General features: G+C 41.5%; 1 protein-coding gene across 2 annotated transcripts; it reads right to left on the bottom strand.

Annotated features, from left to right (window-relative positions):
• Positions 1-659: 659 nt before the first annotated feature.
• tbc1d9 (TBC1 domain family, member 9 (with GRAM domain)) lies at positions 660-23,428 on the bottom strand. Of its 2 annotated transcripts, XM_072384924.1 has the most exons (21): positions 22,637-23,428; positions 16,460-16,570; positions 14,305-14,423; positions 13,490-13,718; positions 12,161-12,422; positions 11,458-11,665; positions 10,959-11,165; positions 10,658-10,822; positions 10,303-10,453; positions 8,427-8,641; positions 8,198-8,315; positions 7,832-8,117; positions 7,554-7,683; positions 5,535-5,633; positions 5,236-5,304; positions 4,645-4,885; positions 4,422-4,487; positions 4,002-4,088; positions 2,922-2,990; positions 2,596-2,699; positions 660-2,513 (listed from the first exon to the last, which is right to left on the bottom strand). In XM_072384924.1, the coding sequence occupies exons 1-21, from the start codon at positions 22,755-22,757 to the stop codon at positions 1,728-1,730; spliced, it is 3,843 nt and encodes a 1,280-aa protein (XP_072241025.1). In that variant the 5' UTR covers positions 22,758-23,428; the 3' UTR covers positions 660-1,727. The 2 variants fall into 2 exon arrangements, with proteins under 2 accessions (XP_072241025.1, XP_072241026.1); XM_072384925.1 differs by lacking the exon at positions 16,460-16,570.
• Positions 23,429-24,677: the final 1,249 nt, after the last annotated feature.

Here is a 24,677-nt window from a genome sequence, read left to right as displayed (position 1 = left end):
GTGATTTCATCAGGACAAAGTTAGACCTCATTCTGCGCATCTTACAACACAGTAGCTCCATGGACACAGTGCATGTGTGTGTGTGTGTGTGTGTGTGTGATCCGAATCGGACAGAAACGTTGTTGCACCAGAGGATAATTAGAAAACAGCAACCACCACAGACTGTTGAGCAGCTGACATCCCACGTTCAAAAATAATTCCTCCGTGTAAAACAGCAACAGTTTCCTCGGAATCCTCAGTTTTAGGGAAGCCTGGTGTAACACAATAATAAATAAATCTCATCTGCTACTTTTTTGAGTGTGTCGCTGGTATAAAACTTTAGATTTTTATTTCCCAAATACAATGGAGTTGGTAAGGGAAGACGCTGAAAATAATTTCTTTCGGTGTTTAAAAAAAGCTTAAAAAGTTTGAACAGATAATGAAATTACTTCAAATGAAGTACCTTGAGAACGTGTACACCTCAGTTTTGTTAATAACAGATCAACCTAAACCCAAACCAATACACCAGTTGTGCTTCTGTGAAACCACTCACGTTTGGATGGAATGGAGGTAGGTGAGCCGACTTCTCTTCCACCAGGTGGCGGTGACGTACTGTGCGCTCATGATCACACTGTGACTCCATGAATTTGGTGAATAAAAGGCTTGAGGACAACACTGCATCAATGACACTGTGATTTTTAATTAGATGGAGTGATACACTATGCACCAGGATCAAGGGAAGAAACACCTGGACAGTAAAATCCAATGTATTCACATAAAAAAAAAACAAAGAACAAACGTAGAAATATACGAAACATAAATGTTAAAAAAAAAAAATCATTTGGAGTGCGGACATTAAAAGCTTGGTAAAAGGCAAGCAAATGTGTATTAGTGGATCACTTCATGTTGTAAACATAAAGAAAGTGCAGGCTCTGAACAGCATTTTAGTGTAATTTTCTCCTTTTGGCTTCTGAACCAAATCAAACTACTGAGGCATGAATTGTTTTCTTTTGAGAGAACAACATGATCCATATTATTTACCTTGACGTTATTGTATAAATACCTTTTAAACGGATGGCAACGGGAGAAAATGAACTTGAGGGGACCTCAGTTTTGCACCCAGTAGGTCACAGTTACGCGTGAAAAAAAGGATAAGCACATTGTGACACTTTGAATTAAAGTGATCTGTAGCGTTTGCACGACGACACGTTGATTTCAATTTAGCACCGAGTTTCCCCAGCTTTGTTTTGTAGTTGTAGATATGTTCATGAGAAACAAACAAAAAAGTATTAATTAGCAGCAAATGGAATCGTAAAGTAAGGAAGCAACAGATTGACCAGATGTAAAGATAAGCAATCGTATGCACAGTAGACTATCAATATCCCAGTTTGTAACTGCACTGTATCTGTGGACATTTACATCTACATAGCAAGAGTACAGGAGATTAAAAGATTAACACCTATGCTTAATGTCTTATAAAGTACAGCTACTATGTGTACACACTGATTTCATCAGAGCAGATCATAAGTTAATGTCCTGTTCCATCTTCACTGGACAGAATTCACTGATTGCTATAGTAAAAGTCTTTCATTTCTGATAAAATACATTGCTAGAAGCAGTTTTGGTCACATTCTTTCAACTATCATACACTCACATTTTACAATGACCTTCATTCTTCATTCTGGAAAAGACAGCTGACCGATAATCCTTCTCTCCTTTAAAAACAGCTCAAGTCCTTTACCGGAATCTCATCCGGAGAGTGAGATCTCATAGTCACTGGTTGACAGCAGGGTGCGCCCAACTTTACGCACATTCTTTGCGTTAGATATGCGAGCAGCAACCTCCACGGGCTTCTCAAAGTAACGGACCAGAGCCTGCTCAGTGAGGACGGAGGCCAGGAACTGCTCAAAAGTAATGGCCCAGTCTTTGTCTATGCTCGTGCTGTGAGGCAAGCCCCTGTCGTGTTGTCTGCCGCCGTGAGGTCGGCTGCTCCTCTCCCCATTGGAGCAGTCATCGCTGCGCACCAGCACCGTGTCGTCTGCAATGTCCTCGCAGTGCAGCTTTTCATCCAGCTCATGTGAGCCTGCGCTGAGCACAGAGTACGATGACATTGATGTGTCATCTTTGGTTTCATCGTCAGAGATAAGCATGGCGGATGAAGTGCCCGTTTCTTTCGGAGATGAGTCTTCCAGCTTAATGTCTTGCATGGGGGGCAGCGCCTCGCTGCCTTCGCCCCCTTTTCCCTCCTCACCAGGGTGAGGCTTGTTCTCCAGTCCAACAGAGGCAAAGATATCTTCCAAATCCTGACCCTCCTGGGTTGTTTTGAGATCCAAGAAGCCTCTCCGGCACATGCTCGGCTCTGATTTGCCCTCCTGGTTGTGATCCTTTCTGCCTGACGAAGTGAAGAGCTTTCCCACTTCTCCCATTTCCAGCAGCAGACTGGTAACTGTTGCTGTGGCGTGATAGAGCTGTTGTTCTGCAACATCCTCACTGAACATGCTGTAGAGGGTCTTGCAAAGCTCGATGAACTGGCTCTGAAGGACAGAAACACAGAGAATGTTATTCTGTCCGACTCTTACTCTTTACACATATCCACGCAGGAGATTTAAGTCTTACCTGATTCAGCTTTGCAAGATCTTTTGTGTTTTCTCGTTTAGGTTTCGCCTCCTGGCTCCACAGTTTCAAGTAATGACGGTAATCAGGAGTGTTCAGTTTCTTCACTTTAAAATGTACAAAGGACTTTGTTAATAACCATAATATTTCATGAAGCAAGTGAACTCAGAGGAAACAATATCCATGCACCTCCTCAAGCTATTATAATGGAATATACAAAATAAACAGGCTCTGCCAAACATCCATCGTTTGGTAGGGTTCATTTTTCCAACTGTTCAGTCACTACCCATCATCTTTAGTCCATATACAGATAAATAAAGGCTTCTTACCTTTTTCAGTCTTGAATGTAACTCTGACAAAGCCATCGTCTCTCTCGCTTCTGCACTTGGAGTCGTGACCTGAGAGGAGAAGACAGTGGATGTGTTCAGTCACAGACTGTACATTCAGTACCAAGCACTTTGCTGGATCACCTATACATGAAGACGGTGCTATTACTGTGCTCTCACATGCACACTCACACACATTTAGTGTAATGTGGCACATTATAACTACGACACCCTCTGCCCTGACCATCGTAACTGAATGTCATAGGGTAACCAAATTTTAACCTTGACCACAGAACAAATTGGTGTAACTGATCTTTACACTTCTCGGGTTCAGCGTTATGGTTGTCACATTGCCGTCCAACACTGCAGTTAAAAAAACAAAACGAAACAAAACAATGATCTAGTGTATGACTACATCAACATATCCCTATTCAGAATGACAAACTGCGCATTTTATTTATTTTCATAACTTTTTAAAAGGCAGTTTCTCTCCACCTTACATATCCAACATTAGCTGCTCCTGCACGCCCAGTACTAACTTAACCAATGCACACATTTGTAGTCCTACTTGCATTACTGTGTGTGTGCACAATGCAAGCTTCGTGTAGTGTCTGAGGTTCCACGGTCTATACAACCGCATTTCTCCCCTTGCAAATCACAAGACCACAAAATCTGATTTCACTCATGCAAACACCATGATTACAATCTCTAGACCTCATGACTGTAAACAGCGCAGTTTCTCCACATTCAGCCAGCTGACACAGTGCAACACACTGTAAATATGGTGGTGTGTGATTAAAAACTAAAAACACAGAGGGAGGATGGAAGGAGGACTAGTGCTTTGTGATGAGATAATTAACTGCCAGAAACACACTGTGTGAGATGTAACCAGCGAGGTATTTGTTTAAGGTTCCTTTTATGAACATCTTTTTTTTTTTCTACCCCTGGAATCCCAAAATTTTTCTAACTTGTTTCTTTTTCTAATAAGTGGAAATGTTACCATTTCGGGTTACATTCGCTGCAAACATTCAAGGTTTGTATAACAATGCAAATCTGATCCCAACATAAAGACGTTGATCTTACTGATGGATGTTTCTGGAGCAATGTCTTCAAAGAAGTACTGAGTGGCTTCAAAGGCAGAGTCTGGCTCCTCTTGTTCATGAGAGATCTCTGGGAAACACAATTCAAGCTTAACATTTACTTTAGCATATGAAAGTGTCATGTCTGACATCTTATTTTTCATTTTATTCAACTTTTGAAAATTCAGATGTGTTCTAATGTTATCAAAACTTGAACTGTGATAAATAGCCTTTTAAACATGAATGAAAACCGTGTAAAAACAACCTTTCAACCAATATAATCTACTGAAACAACAAATTCTGAAAGTTTAGACCTGCATTTCCAATTGGTTGAGAGTTTAATTGAGATTTAATGAGAGTTTAACCCCAGCAAGGGAAGAAGAAGGCTTCCTGAAATCACTGATGTGCCTCCGAACACACTCACCCGGTAAGACGTGCATCTTGTAGAGGAGCTTCAGCTTCTCAGTGAGGTCCCCATGATACAGAACACCTACAAAACACCTCAAAGCTTTAGATGGTACACAGTGACTACCTGCAAAGGTGAAGCATCAATTTAAATAGGAATAAACACAGCAAAAAAAAAAAAAAAAGAAAAGTTAGCTGTATATTGACCAAAGGTCACAAATACACAACCTTCCCCTGCTTACCCAAGCCACTGATGAACTCGCGGAAGTTGATGAGGGCATCTCCGTTTTCATCAAGAAGTCGGAAGAAGCGTAAAGCCAGCGGGTCTGAGTGGGCTCCGTTGGCCCAGGGGAACAGGAGGCTGAACAGGCCCTTAAACTGCTCAATGTCTATGCGGTACTGCTCTAGGTAGGGCAGGCTGGGGTCGTGACGCTCTGTGGGGTTGCTGCTGCCTCCCCAGTAACAGCTGGTCAGATGCTCTGCCTGAAGAAAGGAACAGTGGGGCATGAAGTGTAAGAGTGAAAGACAAAAATCCCTAAATGTAAGGGTTAAAATACCTGCAGAAGAATGGAACAGAGCGGTCCTATAAAGGTGGATGCAACTAAACTCATAACATAAGTACGGCTACTTTCTGTCAAGTTTATATAGTTCTACAGACACAGAGTGTACAGGTAAAATAATTTCACTTCTATATAATCTGAGTATATAGATTACGTATGCCGTTTGGAATAAATAGTACCGTGGCTTATTTGGAGAAAAACAGCTAAAGCACTAATGCAAAGGCCCCTCTGTCATTAGTTCTATTCTTTGTATACATCTAACATATAACTTACCTTGAAGAGCACATAGAGCTCCTCCAACTCGTCAATACTGAAAGCTGTCTCAGTTACAATAGTTCTGACCTGAAAACAAAAGAGGGGAGACAGTAATGTCAGGTATGGTCATCTGTGCAAAGTAAAGAATGATGTTCAATCTGATTCAAGGCTTAATCTAAATTTGAAGTTTGCGAGTGATTTGAAGTTTCCCATTTACTGTTCTGTTTGACAGAGTTGAGCAACTCTACTCTAGTAACTACACCTTAATGACAACTTGTGCACTTCTACACATCTGCTTAGCTCCGGTGGGTCCTTACCACGTTGCGTTTAGTTGTATCTTCGATGGTTTGAATGACCCTCAGTCTCTGTTTGAAACGCATCTGTTCAATCACATCCGCACGAATTGAGTCAAATTTCTGACACAAAAGCAAAAAGAAACAAAGAGAAATGTAGGTCAGCCTAGACATAATAGTACTCAACTCTCACATCAGAAACAAAACAGATGACTGAAGATGACTGCATGACATTGAGGAGACGGCGGTATCTGTCACGAGGCTTGCTATCTGCCCTGTCAGGCTAAGTGGATCAAAACAAAACACATTTAGCTGCCACTAGACAATTCTATAAATCACTACCATCATATGGAGGCAGAACATACGGTGGTTCTGCGTTTGTGTACGGCATGACATTTTGTTCTTTGAGTCTAATTTCAGTCCCAGACCTCAGAGGCTGAGTTCCTTTAGCCTGCGAGTGAGTTATTAGGGGTCTAGCAGCGAAGCTGCAGAACCCTATTGTTTTAGCTGGTATTCCTATTATTATTGATCTACTTTCCGCTGCAATTGAAGTCTATGGCAGCCCCATTAACGCAATGGTAAAAAGTTGTGAAATTTGGCACATCTAATTAGCACATTCCCATTAGCAAATTCAACAAATTTGGAACCCAAATTCAAAACTCTCTAGCGCCACCAACATGTCAAAGTTTGAAGCACATTCAGCTAAATAACTTTTGACTCGTTGGTCCAAATTTCAAAAACAAGGTATCGTTGGAATCCTTGGATCATGACGAGTTCAACGCACCCTATGACGTCATTTTCCGTCTGACTAGATTTTCCGCCATCTTGGATTTTGTTGAAAACCTTCAAAAGGAAACTTCGTTCACAAATTTTAACCGATTCTCATGAAAATTAGCAGAGAGTATCTTTGGACGAATCCGCACAAAAGTTAGGAAGCGGATTTTTCAATTTCGACTTTGTTCACCCACAATAACCAATCAAAGTTGGCGGCGACTACGCCAAAAAGGACGTGAGGCCATATCTCAGCAACCAATTGGTCTATTGACATCAAACTTATATCACAGACTCATAACTCAATCCCTAACAGGCCCAAGAATTGTGGTTATCTTTGACCTATAGGTGGCGCTATATTTAGCAAAAATGCATTTTTGAGCATATCTTTGGACCCGTTTGTCCAAATTTCACATATGAGGTACCGCTGTAATCCCTGGATATATCCAAGGTCAACCAATCCTATGACGTCATGTGCGCCATCTTTAATTGTCCGCCATTTTGAATTATATCAAAAACCTTCAAAACGCATTACAGGTCACCCAGATTGTCTGATTTCCACGGGACTTGACATATAGAATGTTCAGACTAAGCCTCACATGAGCTTTCAAGTGGTATTTTTTAATTCGCTACCGTTTGCCCGTAGCAGCCAATCAAACTCAGCGATGACGCGCCAAACAGGACGTGAGGCCATATCTCAGCAACCATTTGCTCTTCTGACATCAAACTTATAACACAGACTCATGACCAAGTCTGTAAGAAGCCCAAGAAGTCTGGTGAACGTCCACCCAGTGGGGGCGCTATAAGTACAAAAACTGCATTTTGCTCATAGCTTTGGAGCCGTTGGTTCAAATTGGACAAATGAGGTACCGTTGGAATCCCTGGATGAAGACGAGTTCATTTCAAACACCAAACTTGGTCTATGGACTCATGATGCCTTCCTGAGCAGCCGCAGGCTTACCTGCTATTCTGCTAGACCCCGCCATCGCTGCTTGCAGCTATATTTATATATTATTATGGGATTTATGCACATTCATTGAACATCTGTTTGGAGATACAAAAAAAATGGCCTCACCACATATATTTCTAATAAAGTAAAATCTATTTGTTTAGTCATTCACTGTTTCTAACAAAAATGTTTTCAGTAGGATTTATGAAAATCTACAGAAATACATACTATGGTGAATGCTTACACGTGGGGAGTATTTAGTATTAAGTAGTATTCAAACAGACAAAGGTTTCTAAACATTCAACACAGTTCAAATTTTATACCTCATAGGAGCTGCGGACCAGTTTGAAGATGTCGACCTCCGGGTGTGGTTCTCCGTTATCTGTCAGTAAAGAGTGCAGGTGGGGGATAGGAGGGAGGGTGCTGTCCTTATTGGTCACACTGTCCAGGTACCTGCGATAGAAAAGACATCGTCCCAAAATGATCAGGAAGTCAGCCAGTGATATAAGGGGATCAATAAAACTAAGACTGGTAAGGAAAAAGCACAGAGCAGAAACACTCTGGTTAAGATCCCAAAATAACTTAACAAATTAAATCTTACCTCCCCAGAACAGTCATGGCCTCCCCGTCGTCCTTGCAGCCCAGCAGCTTGTGGATGTTGGCATGCAGGACGGAGAGCGCCAGCTGAAAGATGACTTTGATGCCATCGTAGAAGAAACAGTCCACCACCACCACCGCGCTCTCGAACGGCATGACAGACAGGAAGAGTGTGAGGAACCAGGAGAGTGAAATAGTGGAGATGACCCCGAGGTCCTGCATGCAGTCATACAGCTGGGGAACGTACTCGCGGGCGAGCTCCTCAAACACACCCTGGTCAACAAGGGCTCCTGCAGAGCAGTTACATGAACATTGTGTTTAACTCAAAGAAATCTGAACTCAACATCCAATAACACAAGCGCCTACTAACCTACAACTCTGGTGTTATAATAGTCTGGCAGCATCCTCTCACAGAGGGCCACAAGAAGCCAAAAAGCCTCCTCCTCTTTGGCGTAAAGCAGCAACACAGACGTCACAATATTCATAGCCTGCAGAGTCAAGACAAGGAAAATAAATAAATAAATAATAAAATCAAGTATTGTCAAGGACTGCCAAGCTTCTGCCCGCTCATGTGGAGATAAAAACAAGTGTATGTGCACCTGACAGTATCCAATGTTGGGATTTCTGAACGCGTAGGCGGTGAGGACCCTGCGGAGAGCAGCAATGCCCATCTCGTTCTGGAAGGCCGGGTGCTCAGGCAGAGAGCGGTGCAGGTCCCGCTCAATCTCCTCTGTAGCCAGGTTGTACTTGCCCATTGATTTCTCCACCAGGTCTTCATAGTATCCAGGGTGAGTGGTCATCTCGTTGATCGCCCCTGAGAAAAACAAAAACATGAGATTACGTTGAAGCTGAAAGCTGCTTTTTTGTAAAATGCCTTCGACAAACAACAAAATTGTTGGTATTAGTGATGCGAGCGATAAGATACAAAAAGGTGCCCATAAAGAGTCTTATTGCTCTACATCTAAAATAAGTAATAGGCTTGATTATATCTTGATTATATTTCCATGCAGGAGAATTAAAATACCAAAGAAAAAAAGGTTTTCATTCACTTTGCCACAAACATGCCTTAAGATCGCTGTTCACTTCTAATTTCATCTACATCTGAGTTTTGGTGCAATAACTGGCCCCTTGGGCTATCTGTTCCCAATTTATGATATCACAATGATGCTGTTTACAACAGGGATGTCCAAAGTCGGTCCTCGAGGGCTGCTGTCCTTCAGGTTTTAGAAGTTTCCCTGCTTCAACACACCTGATTCAGATGAAATTAATCTCTTTAAAAGATTGTTAAGTTCTGCACAAGCCTGCAAATGATGCATTGATTGATGCATTTTAATTAGACTCTCACATAGGTTATACGCCTGTTGGCTTAACCTGTTATCTTGGGAACAATGCTTAGAAAAAGTTAATGCAGATCTTTTTCCATCAATGCCAAGATTTTCCGAGCACCAGTCCACTTAATTCACAGCGTTTTTTTCTACCGTATGATCACAGCTCGTTTAAACACTGAGCACAATGAACTCAATGCAGCTGAGAGAACAAGCTGAGTAAACCACAAGTAGGTCGGTTTTGTTTTTAAACTAGCTCCACTCAGGTGAGGATGAGCACAAGCTGCTGCTGGTTGTGTGCAACTTAAAACTGAGCTTGTAAACAGAAACTAGATCATGCGTACACCTGAGTATGTGGCATGTTGAGGCACAGTAAAAGTCAGAAGCCTTCAAACTGCTGGGAGCTGATTTTTTTTTAATTTTAGCTGATGTGGTGAACATGCTAAGAGTTTTGTGATGAAGCACAAAAAAATAATTATAACTTCTGTTGCTCATAAGAAAACAAGTTAAATCTCTTTTTACAAGATTAGTTTTTATTTCCTCCCTGCACAATCACCTCTATGTATCTATGCAAACCAGCTAAGTATGTAACAAGACCTAAAGGCATCACGATGTACATCAACTCACTGTGAATATATATTTTCCACTTTAGTCTGTAGTACAGATATATACTGAAAGGAGTTCAGGTTTCCCTTGAGAAGTAAATGCATTACCCTCTGCCTCTAAAAGTATATATGAGCTGCTGTATGATACTTTGATTCAACAGAATGACAGAATGTTCAAATCTTAGTTTAAAAAGTATAGATACTAAAGATTTTATGAGACTCTAATCACACAATGAAACAGTTTCACATCGAAGCTTTTCATCATTCTAAATGAAGGTTGGCAGGCATAAGTATACGAGTGTTTGGGGAAGTGTTTGCCAACCTGCATTGTTTAAAATCAATGGAAAACCATTAATGTCACCAAATATTTATTTATATATTTCCTTTACAGAAACTTTCCCACAGTAGCTAATAAAATTCTTACCTTGAGTAAACTGAAAAGGATTACACAACATCTGGGTGAAATACGCAACATGTGGTGTTCAGTTCAGGTGAGTGTGTAGCATGAGTGTGAACTATGACTGAATCATTAGTGTGGTGCTCACCAGAGAACAGCAGCCACAGCTCTCCTCTCATGCCCTCAGGAATCCCCTTGAGAACCAGCTCCTTGGTCTTCTCCGTGCGGTACATACACACTCCCTCTCCGTACTCCGTAAAGTGGTTCTTCCACGCCTGCTCCTTCAGGAACTCTTTTGCCTGGGGAAAACAATCGAGAGATAAACAATCACTTGCATAAAGTCTCCTTTCATTTGCATTTCCTGAGCAGTGTAATAGTGTGAAAATGCTAACTATGAAAGGTGAGCGACTTACATTCAAAGATTACAGATGTCCTTTAATGAACAAAGAATGGATCAGAGCAGTGTGAGGTATTACCGTGTCACCAAATGCAATTTAACTCACCAGCTTTGGATTAAACTCCTCAGGTGAACGACGGCGATACATAGTCATGAGGGCTTCTGAAGCTGTGGGCACACTGCTGTCATTCAGATTGAAAGTGCGCTCAACCTCTGAACCCAAACTGTGCTGTGGACTGCTGGAGAGAAGGGACCCATGCTGGGAGTAAACCTGGAAATGCACATCATTAATGTTTATAACTTGGGTATTAAGGTAGCCGTTTGTATAAAGACTCTGTAAAAAGCAGACAGTCCTGAAATTAATGCATTTAATCTCCCTGCTTGAGAAAACTTCAAGCAAATCTAACCTCATCATCTGAGCTGTTAAGGCTGCCATTGAATTCCCTTTCCAGGTAGATCTTGGAGGTGGTCTGCTGCAGGAAGTCAGAGATTCTCTGTACCAGGAAGTCTCGGTCTTTCAGGTTGGCAAACAGAAAGGTCATGCGATTCTTGGTGCTGATAGAGAGCGGGCTGGGCAGCACGTTTGAGCTGTCTGCCTTCTCCACGATGGTCACCTGCAGCACATTAGGAAACATTAACAATCTCAGAGCAATGAAAGGAAAGCGCCTTAGTACCCCAAACTAGATGTTATCACTTGGAACAACCCAGATCTAATTTCTGTCATAAGAAGCTTAAAATAAAATTAGAGACCCAGTCCAGAGATGTCTGTAAGCTGTCTGGTTGATTGATTCAGGATGACAGCTGCATTTTATACGCAAGGGCACCAATAACGACCTTCCTACACACAAGTCAGAAACAAACCTATTCACACATCTTACCCTCAGCGTCTCGCTCGTGACCACTCACCTCACGCAGGGGGATGATGAGGCTACACAGCGTCTCCTCCTTGCTGGTGAAGCAAATGTAGTTGGTGGAAACGAACATCTGTCCAAGGATGTGCATCTTGTTAAAAGGAGTCCACAGAGTGCAGTCTGTGTGTCCATCCAGTTTTTCATCTTTGGGCAGACGGAAGAGCGCCCGGTAACGCTCACTCTTGGCTCTCGCATCCAGATCTCTTGAAAAAAAATGTAATGATGCAAAACTCATATTAGATAACAGATTTGAACATGAAGATATACAGCATAGACGTTTAATTATCTGACGTTATACAACCTGGATGAATTATTTTATTTACATAGTGAAATATTTGTGGTGAAATGTTCAAGAGGAGCCATCAATCACACAGTCCCAGATGTATGCGACACTATGCTGCAGACAAACCAAAACATTTCCTCATACAAGCTACTGAACAAAACGGGGATCTTTAAGTAGTTTTAAGGACTCACAGTGTCCTCGGAGAGTTCAAAATCACAGTGTCCTTTTGTCTCATAACACAGAGGTGTTGTGTTCTTGCAATTAAACCGTAAAACTTGCGTCATCACTTCAGACTTTCACCCTGAATAACTCATGTACTGTGGATTATTGTTCACACTGTTGGCTATTTTTCTTTAATGTTCAGTCATGCACACATTGCAAACAATATTTACTCTTAATGAACATCAGCTCCTACCTCTTTAATGCAGACACCTTCTTGGGCGACTTCTTTTTGAGTTTGGGAAGCGAGCGGTCCTGTTCAAAGCCTTTGTTGTCGAGAAGCTGACGCATGGCGATGTTGGCCAGCTGCTCTGCCAACTTGAAGGTCTCATTGATGTTCAGGAAAACAGAGAAGACATGCTCACTGGCGCGGGTGCTCACCTTAATCACATCAGGCAGTAGGAGGGTGGCACTTTTCTCCAGTTGGGTGATATCTGCCCAGCGCACCACCAGTTTGGCTGAAAATGTGAGAGAATGATACATCAATCATCTGGCGTTTTGGCCCACTTAAGCATACTATCTAAAATATCATCCACTTTTTTGTTTGATCCCTTTGACAAAGAAACAAATTATGTGGAGAACTGTCAAACTAATTTAATTTACTATGTGTAAAATTCAACCAACTCCAAGAATCTCAAAAATCAAAACACTGAAAGAAATACCCAAGCATGGACAGTCAGGAAGAGATAAATAGCTTCGGAGGACTGTCGTAATATTTTAGAAATCCAGACAAAAGCTACCAATATTTTGAGACTCAAAAGTAAAAGTCTGGAAACTTACAATGTTCATATAGTCTGTGTTTGTCCTTGTAAACTATATGAATTACCTGAGCATTACTTCAAGATGAAAGTGTAATCAAAATATTAAGTACTAAAAAATATAGGCCATAAATGTTATGTCTCTGTAAGAGGGCATCTGCTAGATAAATTGCCAGTTTCTACTAAAATGTTTATATTTAAGGGTTAAAGAGTCTTAAGGGTTTCTAATTCCTTTTAACCTAAATTACTTTTAAACTATATTACAGCTTTGACTAAACTAACATGCCTCCATCTGCACACAGCTGATTAACATAAGTAACACTTGGTATGTAACTAAATGACGCAGCATGACATGCATGTACCACAGCAATTTCTTAACCCCTTTTTCTCAACAGACTATATATTTACACACATGCTGTTTACAGCAACACAGAAGGTACCCTTAAAAGAAAGTTAAACAGATGGCAAGTTAAATTGGATGTTTTCACAAAGCTTAGATAACCTAGCATAGGGATCAGTAAGCTACAGTGATGAAGCAATCCCTCCATTTTTCCACTATGGAATCACATAATCCTCCATGTGTCCAATCATCTTCATGCACTTCACCTAACTTTTGCTATCTCTAATTCATACTTACACTTGAACTCATAGCAATATGAGGGCTGCACCGTAGAACACAAAATAAATGTTGATGACGTGGATGTCACAACAATAAGAAGAAGAAGTAAGTGTGTGAGTTAAGAAAAAATAAAAGCGCTCATATGCACCTTCTTTTCCCAGTATATAGGAATAAAAGCAGAGATGGTTGATGCTGAGGTAAAGCCAACCCTGTCGAGGCACCTTCCCCTTCCAGTAACTGCACGAGTAATAGTTGACCAGCTTCTCTTCATCGGGCATCCCGAACAGCTTACGAAACTTAGCGCTAGCCTCCTTGAACTTGTCTGTGTCATCATCTTCTTTGACATCGTGGTTCTTGTTGTACTCTGCGATGATGCCCTGCAACAAAATGAAAAAAGACAGCTTGAGGTAATGAGCTGATGCATTAAAGATTAGGATTGTCAAGGAAGGGCTGGTGTTGGCATATCTGATTGATGTTATCTAACTAAAGATACCTGACTGGTGTTTAAAAATCAAGAGGGCAAATGTCAATTTACCCATTGTTTTATGAGTTATGTAAAAACTCTTCCCTTTATAGGGAACTTAGGAGGCTCTGTCATGTCAGCAGTTTAGCGAAGAAAGAAAGAACCAAGTTTTGATGATGGACCCTGCAAGCCTGGCAACTGTCTGTTTACCAATCAAAATCCACAATAACCACAGCATCTACTCAAACTTTCTTTTTTCACAAGGAACGTTGCATGCCTCTGCATAGACCTTTTCCGTTCTTATTCAACTGAACTGGTCTTTGACATGTGCACACTGTGACAATTTTTTTTTTTCTAATTCTCCCATGCAATTACAGGATGTAAGCTGTATTTTCAGCTAGTTTGTACATCCTCATCTGAAAATTCTATATAAAAAATTCATAGGAAATATTCATTTTTAGTTCCGCTATAAACATTTTTTATAAAAAACGTGCACTTACCTGCACCTTTCCTTTGACAAAAGTGGTAATGTCGTTTTCATTCTCAAAGATGGAGAGAGTCTGCAGCAGGTTGTGTTCCAGCCACTCCCAGTGCTCTGTGATCTCTTTACGGGAGGTTCCTGCAGCGGAGGAAAAAAGGGGGGGGTGTTGAGTGCTCGGGAGAAAGTGACTCCATGACTGTTTCAGAAGTACAGTGGTGGTAGGGTGCCACTGTACCTCATGTAAATTTAAGATATTTTCAAACATCTAAACTGTAGGAAGAAGAGGAGACCCAGAATCACCTTACCTTAAATCTGCAATATTTTTGCTCACTTGTTTTTCAGTGCAGATTTTTAGCACAAAAAAAAGCCTAAAGCATAAAAGACAAATATACTGTATGTGTATTGTTCTAATCTAATGTTTAGCTTGGCAGAGAAAACAAGCAAGTTACAGATATCACCTCGAGCTGAGATATTGCAGCAGACATTTCAAGCCCTAAAGCAGAGCACCGCAGTGAGTTGGGAGATCTTCCTCTAGAATGGAGGAACTGATGACAAAAGTATCACCTCAAGTCATCATCACAAATAAGAATTAAAAGCATACCCTCTGTGTTACCTTTCTGTTTGTTCTGTTTGCTTGTTTTATTTTACAGCAACATTTAGAAGAAAATGTTGTTACCACTGAGCTGTGAGATTAAAACTCATCCTCAGGCCATGGGAGAAACTAAACAGAGCAGTAATGGCTGCCACTGTGGACCATTATCCCTGCATTGAGAGCACATTGACTGCATTAGCTGTATCTGCCAGACTGCTCCACTCTCCTGCCATCACTGGGAGGAGGAATTGATGAGAATGCACTTGGAGCACACTTGATGCTTGATGTAAGTTTTAGAGTGTCAGGGATTATTTTTTTTTATTATTATTGATGAACATGCAATAGTTTCACATCTTCTTAGATAGTTGCATAATTAACTGGTGTTTGTAAATGTGTGGTTTTGGATTATTGGTCAGCTAAAACAAGCAAATTGAGTATGTCGGCTTCATGCAGTCAATAATGCAGTAAATAGCAAAGATATTTGTTAATTAAGTTGACTTTTTTTATTTTCAGGGTAAATTAGTGCAGGTTTACATGCTTTAATGCTCAACAACACATTATCTTTCTCATATCTTACGTTTCTGCAGCACTTTGTCATCCTCCAACTAAATGCTCTGGTTTAGTTCATGTATGTTTAAACAGGAAAAGTGAAGAAAAAGTAAAGAAAGAAAGACTACAAACAAGGTGTTGCAATAAATTGATGAGCTGTGTCTTCTGAATAACGACCTATGGTGTTGACTTTGGACCCTGTAACACCTCAGACATTTTACTTGTAAAGAAAAGCTTTATAACATACTGCAGGAGAGAAAACATCACAGCATAAAATGGCCACTTTAAAAAACTAACACTGAAACTGCTGAGTACTCAGTGCACTTGACTGAAAGGTCAGCAGCTTGATCTTCATTCACAGCTTCTCAAATAGCAAACTGGTATATTTCATGTGGAGTGTCACCTATTTGATTTCCAGCACCCTTCCTTCCCCATATCTGAAATGAATTTGAAGAATCCTCAACTGCAGCATAATGGTAGAATACAGATGACAGAGCAGAAAAGTGTGCTGCTCGTAAGCAATCGGGAGTGTTGCTGCTAATTTGCATGAATTACCATCACAGGCTCTCTATAAAGCACCTTTACTCCCAAAATTAGGAAAGAGCAGTTTAAAGTTGGCAAAGACAAGAACTTGCAGATTTCGCTATTTTGTGAACCAGCTGACGACAAGAGATTGTAATGAAAATACATCAAGTGATTAGCTGAAAAACATTGATTCCTGCACCCACTGCTCTAATCCTGCTCTCTGAAACCACCAGGGCATGATGTAATGCACTCAACATGGTAAAAGGCTGGATGTTAGAGCGTTGTGTCTTGTGTGGAAGCTGGGGGAGGGTTGTGCAGGGGTTAAATTACAGAGGGATCCATACTGGGGTAGCACATACTCGCTGTAATACTAAAAGGTGCAGCACTTGAGGGAGTCAAAGTCAACAAACTGAATTCTGAAAATACTTTCCCTGAATTTTAATGCTTTGCTCTGCATCGTCTACATGTACTTTCTCCGGTGTGGTGCCAAGGGTTAAGATGCACATACCATGAGCAATGATCCAGTACACTAAAGAGTCAGGAGTTTGGTAGAGGATCCTATATGGGGCCATCCGAGCACTGGAATCAAGAACAACATCCAAGGTCCCAACGAGCAAACCTGCGAGAAACAAGGACACTGTTATTAAAGAGAAAAAGCACAGGGAGGAGAGCTGTTGGCTTTAGGCTATCCTATAACTACTGCTCAACAGAGAGACTCCTTGTTTGTCCCAAAACGATAAATAATACTGACTCATGACTAAAAGCTTTTTATAAAGCTGTTGTAAGCAATATTTCCCACCACAGAAAAAGCATGATAAAGTCCAAACATGCTGTAACACACCATTCTGTGATGCCTAAGGGGAAAATGATGAGATCTTGATATTTAAGATTTGAAAAACATCCTCCGGTTTAAGCTCCTCTACATTCTGTGCTTTTGTTTACTTGTCAGGCACATTAGAGCAGTAATCTTCATTTGTGGGGTCTCTTGGCTAGATTTCTATAATTACAACACATAACCATAGTTTTTAAATAAGTCAACCATATAGTAGTCATGAGGTTTATAAATGAGTTCATTATGTATTGATTAACTGACTACCGTTGTAACCCTGTTAGTATGCACCCCCTTGAGTTGTCAGGTTGTATAACATAACTGAGACTGTTATCTATCCTCCTCTGGCTTGGTCTTTTAAGGTTTTAATGCTCCACAAAGTCTAAGTATTCCAGTTGACTTGTGACAACAGATGAACGTTAATACCTTCAAAGTTAACTCGGGGTGGGCTCTTAAAAGCCTGTCATACTGTAAGCTCAACTTACAAACCGAGGAGGTGGGCTTCGCTGCAAACTAAAATGCAGGTTTTCTTGGCCTCTGCTGTGCTGCCTCGGGCCATTTTTTGTGCAAGTACATTTTTTAACAGCTGGAGTATTGTCATTAATCCAACAGGTCACCACCCCCCCGTGATGGAGCATTTTATTTAAAACAGACTGCACAATCAGCAACAGAATCCTGAGTTGGAACGTGCTTGCGCTCATGCACATACGTGCAGAAGCTTATGGACAATACTTTTTCTTGGAACACAATCCTGCCGGTATCCGCACATTGTTCTCATAGAAAAAATTTCTCATAAAGCCAGGAAAGAAGGCCGAAGACTTTTGGTGAAAACTACTGATAGAAAACTTTACTTATCAACAAAAGAACACATTTAACAGCTGTGAGAATTGTTAATTAATGCCTTATAAGGATTTTCATTCGTCTCTATTTGAGATATTACTTTGTTAATGTGTTCATTATGAATATCTTATCAGCAGGACAGATATTTAACCATTTTCTATGGTTAATGAAAGATCTGAGGGCTTCACCAGTGACCCCTGCATTATTGTAAGTTTGACTGTTTACTGTAACTAGTCTCCCTGGTTTGCAGGGATGGTTTGTATGTTCAACTGCAATAAGAGACATGTTATTTTTGTTCTGCAGCTCTTAGCGGCAAACAGTATGAGTCATGCAGAGAGAGAGAAAAGGGGGAGGAGGGGATGGAGGAAAAAAGGGAGGGAAGCTGAAAATCTTTCTTATTTTCAGCATGGTGAGGAAGCACCTCTGTGCAACTTAGGACTCACTAACTCCTCATTTCTAGTTGTTTCATAACAGTAAATTCTTTATTCCAATGAGAGCTTAAGAAAAAAAACAAACAACAAAAAAAATTAAAGGTACATGGGTCTCAATAAATCAGGTTGTGGCTCCTCGACGTCCCTTAAAGTGAGTTTTTTTTAAGTTATGCTTAACTAATGGTGATGTGGTGCTATACCAGATGTTACTGACTGCCTTCAACTCATGTCGCAATGTCCTGATGTATACACAAGTGAATACTACTTGCATCTGAAGGCACTTAACCCTTTTCGCAAGGTTGAGGGTAATATTTTCAAAGGGGTTGACTTGAGTCTTAAACACAACAAAGCTATTGAGAGAAGCTGACACTTGATTTAGTCATTTAAGAAAAACCGACTGATAACTTCCTCTGCCTTAACTGACACTCACACTTTGACCTCACTTTGAAGTGCTGAGAAGTATCTCCTATTCAAAAAAACAAAAAAAAACTTGTGAGAATCTACAGCCTTGTTGACAAGTCTTGTGGTAAAAACATGTGAAAAACAGCTGATTTAGCTGATGGAATGGCTCAGTCTAAGTGTGAACTGAGGTTTAACACAGGAAGCTCAGGTGAGACCACCACTCATTTGCTTGTCAGAGTGCTATAAACCCCAAAACATAAGGAAGTATAGACATTTTTTTGTCAAGTCCCTCCACAGTCTGGTGGTTATGGGAGAGTTCTGGCATCGCCGCAGTCGTTACTTAAAGGTCTCTCCGGTTATGTGCCTGGAGCTTAAAATCAGGTCTCCTCAAACATCCCATGTCTCAGCAGCGATAACTCATCAAAACATGCGGCCACTTGTTAAAACTCCCACCTCTGCCTTTACTGTGGCATTTCTTACCACAATGAATGAGTGGGCCACAGAGACGACACACAATTTCAGAAACAAAGCTGCTGTAATGGTGCACCCTCCTCGTGGCGTCTCTGACTGGAAAAGTTCTCAGAGTGAGCAATCGGCTGCTGAATAGAATGAGCTATAAAATCATGTGACACTTTACTCAGAGACAAGGGCAGAATCAGATGTCCCCATTGTTACAGCAAAACAAATCACATTCTCAGACTCTGATTAGTGTGTTTTCCATGTAGGGGAAGAACAAGAAACAAGACCGTCAGCATTTCAAAGAAAAACAACATTTACATACATCTTTCAGCATTTGCACCCACCAGCACCATTCCTCAGCATTTACAGCTAACATCAAAGACCGGTCTTTAAGGCGCGAGACGACGCCTACAGAACACGTGGATCGCATCAGTCTGACACTTGGTAAATATACAGACTTAATAAGCTGTATTATGAAATGGAGCGTTTTAGTCTGACACATATCATTGTGCAACTGAATGCTCGTAACATCCCTGGTGTCAAGTAATAAGTGAGACGATGGCCTGGAGTTTATTCACCATCTGATGAATAGATGTTTTGTTTGACATTATTCATCCCATAACAACACAATCGTAGAGGCATTTATGAAAAACAAAAAGACTAAAAGAAGCTCCAAGAACTGTGCATCTGCCGTTTCAAACAACATGTTATAAAACACTGGAAGAAGATGAACGTATTCAGTAAAAACTGTTAGAAGTTTCGTGGAAATGACATGCAAAATGGCGTCACATTTGTCACATTTTGCAGACTTACATTTGCAAAAGCAAATTATGACAAACGTTTACAAGAAGCCATCATCAAGGAAAACTCAGGGAGCGTTTGGTTGTGAGGGTATTTTCCCAGGTCCGTAAACATTAGAGCGGGGAATTTTAGTTTGTTTTCATTTATTAATCTCGTGTTTGTGGCTTGGATAAGCGTAACGATAAGGCTCTTATCTGGTCCAATACCTCAAGCGGAATCCTCTGAAAGAGGAGGAAGATGTTATACAGTTATGTTAAATGTGGAACTGAGACGGGGGGGTGTCCAGTCTAAAAATCACAGGTTGAGGTTTCTGGAGGAATTTCCAAACGACGGGCATCCAGTTTCTGTCGTTAAATTACTCAGAACCCTCTCTGAACTGTCAGTTTTCCATGTACTCTGCATAATTCTGCTACTTCCCATCCAGCTGTTGCATTCATGTCTCATTACGCTGTCATCCTCAAGGCAGTGCAATTAGGTGCTGGAGCAATAGGTGTTCAAATTAAACGCGCATTTGCCACTCTCCATAGAACCTCACAGGGCCTCCAACAAGGGAGCACCTGCCCTAATAAGTGGCTGCTTTGAGCCGGGCTCTGTAAAACGCTCCATCCTGGTGCTGATGGTGTTCCCCCCCCCCCCCCCCCATCTCTTGTAAGTGAGGCTTGAGGGCAGCGCCACTGTGCCAGCTGGCACACAAGGCAAGTCAGCAAGCTTTGGTTTTACATAACCATGACATCATCCCTAAAGACCATTTGGCACATATTGCATTGCCAAGCAAGAACTCAGCAGAGACAGGGAGGATGCTGACTGTCTATTCATAGATAGCAAAGGAAGCCTTAACACCAACGTTTTACACCACGTTTGTCACTTACATAGTGTTTTTGGTAGGTATGAATCCATGAACTGGCTTAAGATTTGATGTGAACTGCCTTCCCCCTGCGACAACATCTTACCAGATCTGTGCATCAATGAACACAAAGCATGTTTATAAATGACTGAATCATTTATTGGTTTATTTATCTATTGTTCCATTTCTTTGTCTTTAATCTGGTTTCTCAATCGTGATTTCATATTTGCCTCTGTGACAGTGTCTCCCGTTCTTGCAAGTTCTCCCATGCATGCGTGGGTTCTCTCTAAGTACTCCGGCTTCCTCCCACCATCCAAAAAAAATAAATTATTATTTTAGGCTAATTGGTGATTCTAAATTGAACCTAGAAGTAAGTGTGAATGTGCATCATGTACCCTGCCTCTCACCCAATGACAGCTGGAATAGGCTCTAGGCTCCAGCGTGATATCAGTGCATATTTTTGATAAAATGCATTATCAAAGAAAAGCGCTCTCACCTCTCTAACTCTACCCTCCAACCCTAACCCTACACAACCATTCAGAGAAGTAAGAAGCAGCAGCAGTCACACGCGCTGTGAACCCTCTGGACATCGCTTGCCCTATCCACACTTGTGCTTTATTAGATATAATCTGGACTTTGTGCTTGGGAACTGGGCTCTCACATGCAGCCCTGCTGGGTGATGTCCAACTACTATTTTTAGAGATGATTAAAAAAAAAAAAAAAAAGATAACACTGTCCAACATAAAATAGCGTTTGGTTATGAACATTTCTAAGTTACTTTTACCCTTTGGGATACAGAGCGGAAAAACTATTTTAAACGGAGCTGCTCCAAACATAACCAACGTACTATGGATGCTCATACGAAGGTTGGAGCCTTTACATGGTCGAAGTTGGTCAATTACACGGTGATTGGATTGTTGTATGAAAATAATTCCTCCGTACCGCCCTCTCCTCAGTTGTTTCCTTGGCAGTGAACAGAAACTGAGCTGATTAACCCTGATCCATCCTTGAAGGAGACATCACTTTCCATTTAGTTTAATCAAATACACAATCCCATCCAAAAAGGTTCCAGCTTCAATGTGTCATAGATTGCCTCAAATGTTAACATAAAGACAATCTGCAATATATTTAAAATGATAGAGAGCTATAATCAGGCATATTCTGAATCAAATATTTAGGCAGATTACCACACAGTGACTCTGGAGGATGTGACATTTAATCAGGCTATCACAGCTATCCCAAAACCACTATAAGATAATGGAGAACTTGATTTTAACAGAGATGAACAACTGCGTCTCTCTTCAGTTAAACTTGTGAAAGTAGGACAGGTTGAGATAAACAGCAATCAGCTGAATCCAGGTCAAGATATGATCTAAATTTTAAAAAAATCTTAGAGAAAGTCGGACATCAGGATTTCAAACAGTGAACCTTGGCCACTCATTTCAGTTACCTGTCCCTCCTCCTCTTCATCCTAATGCTGCTGCTTGACCCATTTTGGATGAAGCAAGACCGAGAGAGGAGGAGGAGGAGGGAAGGAGGGAAGGAGGAAAGGAAGAAGGGGAATGATTCAGCATGAACAAGCAAACAGACGGGGTCTCTGGTTGGTGAGCAAACAGATTCACTTTTGTTGAGGCTCCTCGGGCCATTAGTAGCGCCACAAATGAGGACATAGTTTGCACTGTTTGTGCTGCTGTGGCTGAAATCTCATTTTTCTTGCAGGCAGGAATATCAAACATTACTTGATGATAAAGCATTATTTCATCTGTGTGATAGATGCATGGTCACACGTGGATGTGTGCTGCTCTTTGCCCTGTTAGTGTTTGTTTCTAGGATGTCAGCAAACTTGGTCAAACTTTGACAAATCAATTAACAAAGTTATCACTTCTTTGCTGGAGGTGAAAGGCCATCTGGCAGCTGGTGCTCTCATCCATGGGCTTTTCTGAACTCCGACACCAAAACACACTTTGCTTGGTGCACGATGACCTCTGACAATGACCATCGCCTTCACGTCACAACAAATTAAAGAAATAATTGCTTTTTAGTGTAAATTAATCCCGACAGCCTGTATTTAGGACTCACCCGCCAGTCCTCCGCCTCCATCCCCATGGCCTTTCCGTCTCTGGAGGATGAAATATGGGTTCGCTCTCTCGGTGATCCATAACGCGCCCGCCAATAACACATCTTCTGGACTGACCCACATAGTTCTGCTGATTTCTTTAGAGGGTCATTGAACACGGGGCGACTGACGGTGGCCGTCAAACTGGTCCTGCTGGGACTGTCTCTGTGTTCAGAGATGATCGTTATATATCTAGATCTATATATAGATCTAGATATATATCTATATATATATTTTAAAGACGAAGAGGGCCTGGTTATCGCCCCCAACAAATCTAGACCCTCTGATAACGTCTGGTATAAACTAGATGTCCGAGCCGAAGTAGAAACGCGTGCGAGCGTTGCTATAATTAAACGAGCCAGTTACGGATCGGTTTGGTTTGGCCTACAACGCATTTGGTGCATTTAGTCGTACAGTTACTGCACAAGACTCTCGTATGCCTTTAAAAACAAGATATACGTTTGAGGAACCGTCAGCAGCCTGGTTCGGTTTGCTGCAGCACAGAGCTGTGCTGGATCAGTCTTTGTTGTCCATGGTCCGCGGCAGGTGCGATCCGGTCCGTGAACGCTTCTTGGGGTGTCTGTTTAGCAAAGTAACCCAAGATGTAGCCGATTAAAATCAGCAGGGACGGTCTATAGTGTCTTCCAACAGCGACATCCGTCCCTGTGCTAAAGCATAGCGACGACACTTAAACCGAGAGCCGGATAATAAAGCTGCAGTCGTCGTCGTCTCCTCCTCCTCATCAGCTGAAGGGCTGCCGCACGCAAAATAAAGCGCGTCGCATGCGCGACGTCAGAGTGCTGGAGGCGTAGGCGCGCGAGCGAACAGTGAATACATTAGGCTCGTGAAAAACGGAGGTAAACTCAGGATATCTGAGCTCCCTTTATCTTGAGTGTCGTCTCGTCTCGATTTTTTTGCTGTTTGTTTGATGTTTTGATGAATACTGATCGAAGGTCGCGCTGATAATCGACTCTCGCGGAGTCTATGAAAATGCAGCTGGAAGCACGTGCGAGATTGCTTTAAGTACAGATCACACCAGCATCAGGTCAGCTGCAAGGCAATCATAAACGTTTCTATTTACTTATGAAGTTATCTGTCGAGAAATACAAAATCCCACCCTCATGCACATACCGGGTCAGGGCAAAATGTCTTTTCTCGGCCCAGGATCACCCGCCCTGCAGCGACTTCCAACAACAATTTTACCCAAATATGATGAAGATTCCTCCTTTTTCTGTCATATACGTATGATTCAAAAGTCCCAACAACCCTACTATACAGTACATCAAAATATACTATTTGGTTTGTCTCTCTATATAAGTTAGGCCTGGTGCGAGTGGATTTAATGCATTCCACCAAATGTGCACCAAGTTATTGATTCAAACCTTTATCCAGAATGTAGATGCAGTGGAAAATGTAAATAGAAACATTTGGGTTCAGTTTTATTGTTCTTAGTGCCAGTTTGCAAACAAGTAAAGCAAGTCATCTCAGGGCAATTTGCCTTGAGATGGTCACATCAAACTCCCTCTGAGCACAGGCTTGGCGACGTTGGGCTGCAAAATGAATCTTTCCAAAAACCTTTGGAAGAACCAGACCTGTGCAGTCATCTGCTTGCCGAGCTGACAGGACAGGAGGAAAGAAAAGGACAGCAGAAGAAGGAGAGAGAAAAAAAAACCCTCAGCAGAAACTGGTTGGTCAGGCCAGTGGCAGTGGAACAGGAACATGCACCCGTGGAGCCAGACTGACCTGCAGAAAGGTGCGAAACAGGGAGAGACACCGAGCTCATGCAGTAATGGCATAAATATGAATAAAAGAGGGGGAAATGTGGACGGAAGGCGCTCAGTGCATCTTGTTTTTCTCCTGTTTCAAACCTGTGGAAAGATAGCTTACATTAGCTTTAACAAACAGAAAGAAAAAAAAACTTAAAAGTAGAGGACGTGTCTCTACTTTGTTAACCAACAATGGGTTGGTTGGTTGAACAAGATCCTAACCAATCTTGTTTACCCA

Source organism: Leuresthes tenuis, unplaced genomic scaffold (genome assembly GCF_036924035.1).
Source record: "Leuresthes tenuis unplaced genomic scaffold, fLeuTen1.0.hap1 SCAF_4, whole genome shotgun sequence".
Classification (NCBI taxonomy): Eukaryota; Metazoa; Chordata; class Actinopteri; order Atheriniformes; family Atherinopsidae; genus Leuresthes; species Leuresthes tenuis.
This window is presented reverse-complemented; position numbering and strand designations above follow the sequence as displayed.